Source organism: Galeopterus variegatus, unplaced genomic scaffold (assembly GCF_000696425.1).
Source record: "Galeopterus variegatus unplaced genomic scaffold, G_variegatus-3.0.2 Scaffold11216, whole genome shotgun sequence".
In the NCBI taxonomy this organism is placed as follows: Eukaryota; Metazoa; Chordata; class Mammalia; order Dermoptera; family Cynocephalidae; genus Galeopterus; species Galeopterus variegatus.
Genome location: NW_007737327.1, coordinates 27075 through 34241, shown reverse-complemented (window position 1 = coordinate 34241; position 7167 = coordinate 27075). Strand labels below are relative to the sequence as shown.

General features: G+C 47.7%; 1 protein-coding gene across 1 annotated transcript in view; it reads right to left on the bottom strand.

Moving 5' to 3' along the window:
- The window catches only part of GLRX (glutaredoxin (thioltransferase)), an 8726-nt gene extending 1809 nt beyond the window's left edge, over positions 1-6917 (bottom strand). Inside the window, exons 1-2 of the mRNA XM_008594634.1 lie at positions 6642-6917; positions 915-1034 (exon numbers count right to left, since the gene is read on the bottom strand). Coding sequence (XP_008592856.1) covers positions 921-1034; positions 6642-6848 — 321 coding nt within the window. The 5' untranslated portion in view covers positions 6849-6917 and the 3' untranslated portion in view covers positions 915-920. The remainder of the gene's footprint in view (positions 1-914; positions 1035-6641) is intronic.
- Between the last annotated feature and the right edge of the window lie 250 nt (positions 6918-7167).

Sequence of the window (7167 nt, the reverse complement as noted above, 5' to 3'; positions counted from 1 at the left end):
GGGGGGGGGGGGGGGGGGGGGGGGGGGGGGGGGGGGGGGGGGGGGGGGGGGGGGGGGGGGGGGGGGGGGGGGGGGGGGGGGGGGGGGGGGGGGGGCGGGGAGCTCCTCAGACCCCAGCAAGTGTCCCGCTTCCCTTCTAGCGACCTCACCACATTACGGCTTCCCATTGAGCCAGGGATTTCTTTTAGGTTACTGATTTTAGAAAACTTTGTTATGGCATTTGGGAAGTCCACGTGAACACAGATAAAGCAAAAATGACCTCAGTTTCACATAGCACTTGGAATCAATCCAAATTGCTTACCATGGCCTGTGCGCTCTGCCTGCTCACACGTCTTCCTACTGTTCCTTCTCCCTGCACTTTGCTCAGTCTTTCTTTCTGTTCCTTGAACTTTTCCTCCCCACTTCAGAGCCTTTGCACTTGCGATTCCCTCCACCTGAAAAGCTCTGCTTCACCATTACATGGTTGTCTCCTTTTCAACCAGGTCTCAGCTCAACCAGCCCCTCCTGAGAAAGGCCCTCCCCCGCTGTATTAGCTAAATATGCTCCACCTCCTGACGTGTTCTAACACATTATTCTATTTGTTTCAGGAAGGATTTACTTGTTTTTGATCTGCCTTTCTAGAATAGAAGTTCCACGTTATCTTTTTGTGCATCACTTTTCTCAGTGCCTAGTTCAGTGTCTGGCACATGCAGAGCTCAATAAACATTTGTTCAATGGAAGATTGAATGAAAGCATTTCTCATTAACACAGTTAATCTCTTTGAAAATGTGAAATTCATAATTGATGTCACAGTTCCTCAAATCACCCCAAATCATTCTTTCCCTAGCCAGAGTGCTGTCCTACAGTAAAATAAAACATGGCACTAGAATCCCACTGTCTCCTACGTGCTGGCCCAGGTCTCAGCTGCCACTCACCTGCGATTACTGCAGAGCTCCAATCTGCTTTAGACGTGTCATCAGTTCCCCACTTTGTTGCATAGTTATTAGATCACTGCACCCACCTATGCAATTTTTGCCGATAAAGACTCGAGGCACCTGAAAAAGCAAACCACCCAGTTCATTTAGGGAACTTAATTACTAGTAGATTAGAGAGAATAATATTTTTATCCTTCTAAATATTTCCCATGAATCTGAACTTTTCAAATCACATTACAACCTCCTCCTATAATCTTACAGGACAGGATCTTTCTTACTGTTACAAGGGTAAAATTATTCATTATAGCCAGGATATTTTTCAATTTGAACATGCTGTGCATGAATGAGATTGTTCAATGTATCAAAGGGATTTAAAGATTTCACTCCACAGCCACATGTTTCAGGGAGAGGATTTTGATTGGCTGCAGCAGACCACCCTGATTGAATTCTAGTTTCTCTGCAGCTGGGACCACACCTGAGACCATAAGCTGGACCACAGCAAACAGGAGGAAGTTCATTTCTAAATACAGCTGGAAAGGTATTTTCATTAGTTCTCTCTCCCTGACTTTTTAGGTCTATGGTTTATTAAATATAGTCATCTCTGTTGTGTTTTACAGGTGCTTGGGCTGGCCAGTTAACTCACTTGGTTAGAGCATGGTATTATAACACCAATGTCAAGGGTTCAGATCCCCTTTCCAGCCAGCTGCCAAAAAGAAAAACAAAAACCACAGGTGAGCTCTGTCCTCAACTAGGGGAGGAGGTCATGGTGTCTGAGTCTACTTCTTTCATCCTTGGTCCTTCATAAGATGCTTAAATGCTGCAATTCTGGGACTAAGGACATCACCTGCTTTGGCTCCACACCTAGCATGGGCAGGCCACTCAAAGCAAGCCAGGCTGCTGTAGTCATCATACCTGCTGAATGGGTTCCTCTCTGATCACACTCAACACTCCCTCCCTTCCTGCTAGGGATAGGCAGACTCCAGAATTCCAGAGGGCTTCTAGAATCCTGAGGGAGGGGGAAGTCCCCTCACTGTGGCCACTTTGCAGGCCAAAGGGTGTCGCACGAGGCTGACAGGCTGAAGAAATGAGCACGCTACAGGTCACCTGAGTGAGCAGAAGCAAGTAGGCCCCCTCACCGAATGCTAGAACATAACAGAGTCTGAAAGGCAGAAAGCGGTGAGAATAATTCAGAGCTTTTGATTTTCCTCAGAAGACAAAGTAATTCAAGTGAATTGTTTTAAAAGTGAGAAAGATTAGAAAAGGGCCAAATTACTGTGGATAAGTTCGTATAGTATTTTTATTAAGAAGGGGTTCCAAGTGGAAGCAGGCTAAGAAGTAAAAAGAAATCCTGCACCACATTTCCATCGCTATTTCCTGTGCCCCGAGAGAGAGAAAAAGCCCATGCCGGAGACTCCATTGCCGGGTGATGTCCCACTCAGTCACGCCCTGGCTGTGGGAGGCTTTGTAAATGGAAAGGGCCATCAACTGAAAGAAGAAAGGTGCAGAAAGATGAAGTGAGATACCTCAATGTCCCCCTGAATCTTGGCCATTATTTCAGAGAAAATAAAGTTCCCCTCATCCAAATTGTTGGGGCCTTTTAGCTTCTGTCTGCCCAGAAACATTGGCCATGGTCAGTTGTAACAGTAAACAGAACAGAATCCTTAAGTAATTCTAATGTTATAAACTGCACAGCTCCTTCTCTTGAAGGCATCGCCTAATTAAATAAAAACCATCTGAGCTTTAAACAAGGAGGCGATGTATTCATTCTGGAACTTCCATATGTTCAAAAAGAGGTGAGCAGTCATCACTGCTCCTACAGTTTGCCAACATCTCCACCTCTGACGGGGTGCTGGCCTCAGGGTCTGAGTTAACTTAGTTGGTGAGAATGCCCTGAAGAGCCCGGAGACCTCTCCTTAGACAGTGGTTCTCCAATGTGAACACGCATCAGAACCAGGGAAGGGCTTGTCAAAACACTGATTGCTACTCCCCACCCCACCCCCATCCCCAATTTCTGACTCAGGAGATCTGGGTTGGGGTCCAAGAATTTGCATTTCTGGGCCGGCCCGTGGCTCACTCGGGAGAGTGCGGTGCTGATAACACCAAGGCCACGGGTTCGGATCCTATATAGGGATGGCCGGTTTGCTCACTGGCTGAGCGTGGTGTTGACAACACCAAGCCAAGGGTTGAGATCCCCTTACCAGTCTTTTTTTTTTTAAAAAAAGAATTTGCATTTCTGGGCCGGCCCGCGGCTCACTCGGGAGAGTGCGGTGCTGATAACACCAAGGCCACGGGTTCGGATCCTATATAGGGATGGCCGGTTTGCTCACTGGCTGAGCGTGGTGTTGACAACACCAAGCCAAGGGTTGAGATCCCCTTACCAGTCTTTTTTTTTTTAAAAAAAAGAATTTGCATTTCTAACAAGCTCCCAGGTGCTGCTGCTGCTCCAGAGATCACATCTGTGAACCATTAGTTTACACTAACAGCCTCAGTTATTCCTCCCAGGTGACTGAGGCTTTGAAAACCCACAGCACTACTATTACCCCCAGCCACCTGAGACAGGGCCTGGAGCACGATCAGCCGGTCCCCAGGGTGGATTTAGTGCACAGCACCTGGCAAAGAAACGGGGCTGCCTGAGCAGGAAGTCTGCGCTGCCTTCACGCCCACCCTCTGGTCTGGGCAACAGCAAAACTGCCTTCCATCTGACCGGCTGATGGCACTCCTACAGGGAGCTGAACTGCAGGCTGCACAGGGCAGCGTGGGGGGCCTATGGTGATGCAACAGGAAAGGCAGAGGCACTGTTGATTCAGCTGAGGAAAGGAGAGGAGACTCCCTCTGCTGCCTCCCCTCCAGGTCCATCCCCTGCCTTGGAGGAACTTGAGTCTGTTACCATCAAGGAGGACAGAACTGCCATCATACAAACAAGTTTAGTAATACTGGGGCCCTTACTCTCCTGGAGGAGGTGTCCCAGCCTCTGCAAGGCAGCATCCCCTACACTCTAGGGTTACTCAGATGACACAATGCAAAGCTATTTCCCAATACTCTTCACCACTTCCTGGCTACCTGTGGTGCAAGCCATCGTTATTTCTGCCCTGAATTACAATGTCTCCCAGCTACAACCTGGCCTCCTACAGTCTCTTCTCCCCACAGGTGCCAAAGTGAACCTTTCAAAACTGAGTCAGACTGAGTCACTCCTCTGCTCAAATCCCACCAGTGGCATCTCATCTTGCTTTGACTACACGCCACAGTCCTTATGATAGATTGAGAGGCCTGCCTAACTTCTCTCCTGTTATCTCTCAGATCCCATCGCTTCTTACTCTTCTACTAGCTCACAATGGTCTAGCCATACTGGCCTCTTCACTGTTCCATGACCCAGCCAGGCACACTTCTACCACAGGACCTTTGCACTTGCTGTCCCCACTGTCTGGAATGCTCCACCCCTGAACATCTGTGCCTTTCTTCCTCACTTCCTGTAGGAATCTACTCAAGTGTTCCCTTCTCAGTGAGCACCAGCAGCTCCATTTAAAATTGTAGCCTGCTGCCTACACGTATCTCCCTTTCCTACTTAATTTTTCTTAATAGCACATCACTTACCACCTCCCAATGTACTATTTATTGTCTCCCCTACTAGACTGTAGGTTCGACAAAAGTTTTTGTTTGGGAACATAGCCACAAAAAACAATGTCCAGAAAAGTGCCTGGTATATAATAGGTACTTAAAAATATTGGTTGTATCTGGCAAAATCCTTCGAATATGAAGGAAAAATAAAGACTTTCTCAGATGAACAAAAATTGAGGGAATTTGTTGTCAGTAGAACTGCCTTGCAAGAAATGTTCAAAAAAGTTCTTTAGGGAGAAGGAAACTAATGTAGGTCAGAAACTCAGACCTACATAAAGAAAAGCAAAGCATTAGAGAAGGAATAAATGACAGCACTGATTTAGCAGCTGTGGCTACTATAGCAAAACCATGTCCTAATTGAAGGCATTAGTTTCTGTAATCAGTCAAGTCCTGCTGAGCTCCTGTTATATACACAGACCATAGGTCACTACAGGATAATTCAAGACAGCAACTGCTCTCAGGTTTTCGATCTCTTTGAACATAAGCACTTCACTGTTGGGTAACACGAAGAATACAACTTTAAAGGATTTGTTCTTCCCCCTGGAGCAATGCATTCAGGACTCAAGAATCTGTAAAAAAAACATTTTTAAAAATTTAAAAACAAACTTAAAAGACCACTACAAAAATTGTTGCTTTACAAAGAAATGGGAAAAAAAAATTGTTAAATGAATGCATGAAGAGGTTTGCTTTACCTGCTAGAGAACAGATGCAGTAATGTAGTTCCCAAACTTTGTTGCAAATTGGAATCACCTAGGGATCTTTCAAACTACTGATGCCTGGCTCCCATCTCCAGCATTGTGATTTAATTGGCATACGTATGACTTGGTGCTAGAATTGTTTAAAGAGTCCCCAGGTGATTCCAATGTGCAGCAAAGTTTGGGAACCACTGGCTGAGAAGGACCGAGAGTGGGAGCCACAGGGGGGTTTTGTGGCAGTGTCTGCACTGCCCTTTCCCTCCCAGAACCCGGGCCCTGTGCAGTTGGTGGTCCCATTAAGCCACAACGGCCTCATCTGTTACAGAACCTCAGCTCATAACAATAGGTTAAGCACATTTAGCTTCCCTCTGCACCAAAAGGCTGATTTCTGATTGGAAAATAGGAAAGCAACCTCCAGTATTTTGTACTCAGGACCTTGCGAAAATCCTGTAAGTCAAACAGAAACTGAAATAGGATATGTGCCTCTGTGAACACTGGGTCCTAGAATATGCCCTGGAAGGGAACTCAGGTGAGGTGGTGAGCTCTCTCACCCCGCCCAGCCCCAGAGCTGATATGGGTGATCTGGCTGGCTGGGCATCCCACCAGAAGCCCAAGCGCTGAGGAAGGAGTCTTTGCTGATGGAAGACAGCTGTTTTTAGAAGATCCCACAGTATATTTGTAGCAAAGGACACTTCGAGGTCACCTACTCTAATCTGGTCTTGCAGCTGGGGTCTTTGAGGATCAAGGTGGTGACTTGCCCAGGATCACACAGCCAGTCACGTGAGAGTCAGGCCAGAACTCTGGCCTAGAGAGTCCCTGCTATCATGAGCCTGAAAATGTCCCGTATATAATTTAGAACCAGGGACAAGTAAGGGGGCTTAAGATCTTTCCAGTAGGAGGAGTTAGATATGAAAGAAAGATCAAATTACGTGCTGGTTAAAGAAAGCCTGAAGACTGAAGGACTGCAAGTCCCACTCAGCCATGTGAAAACAGAAAAGTGCATATGGTTCCCCGGTTAACAGAAATGTACAGACCACACCCGGCCCCTCCACCTGACCCTCAGCCCTGCCCGCTGAAAACTGTCATTTCACGTCAGTACTTAACACAAAGACTCTGGGGAACTCCTTGGCGACTCCCAGACAAGCTGTTGTCACTGCCCCTGACACACAGCACACATCAGCTGCCTCCCTCCTCTGCTCCCAGAGGACTGCTGGCTGCACTCCAGCAGCGCATTCAAGTGACCCGTGTCTTCTCTCTGGCGCCCTCCCCCACACTCCGCAAAGCCCTCTGGATGCCTTCAAGGCGGGAGCCCTGGCGGTGCCCTAGAGAAAGGCACAGACGTATCGTTCACAGCCCCAACAAGGAAAAGCAACTGGGAGCCCTTCCCTAGCCTTTTAAAACTAAGCCCCACACTCACCGTTCTTGCTCCTGTGAGCTGTTGCAAATAATCTTGAATCTCATTTACGTCGTCAGTGGCTGTGATATCGACAAATTCCAGAACCCCTTGTTTGAAGGGCAACTGACTGAGGATCTCTTGGGTCTTTTTACAGTAGGGGCAGGTGGGCTTGATGAACACGACCACCTTCCCCGGCTGGATTTTGCTGTTCACAAACTCGTGAGCCATGCTGACAGGCTGCAGTCTCCCCGGGAGGAATCCTCAATTGCAGGAGCTGCTCTATTGCTCGGGGTGTGAAACAGCCAGCCAGCTGGCTCCCATCTAATAAGGAACCTCCCTGGAGGAGGAGTTTGCCCGGGAGCACGCTCGAGATTTAAAGGGACAGCTCCAAAGTTATTTGAGCTTGGTGAGATTCACTAGTTAGCGAAGCCTGTGAATGCATACTTAATCATTAGCAGCTGTGGCCAGGGCATCTTCATTATCCTTAGACCATTGGGGAGTGCAAAGGTCAGAGTTAAGTCACCCTTGGGGAAGCATAAGGTGTACA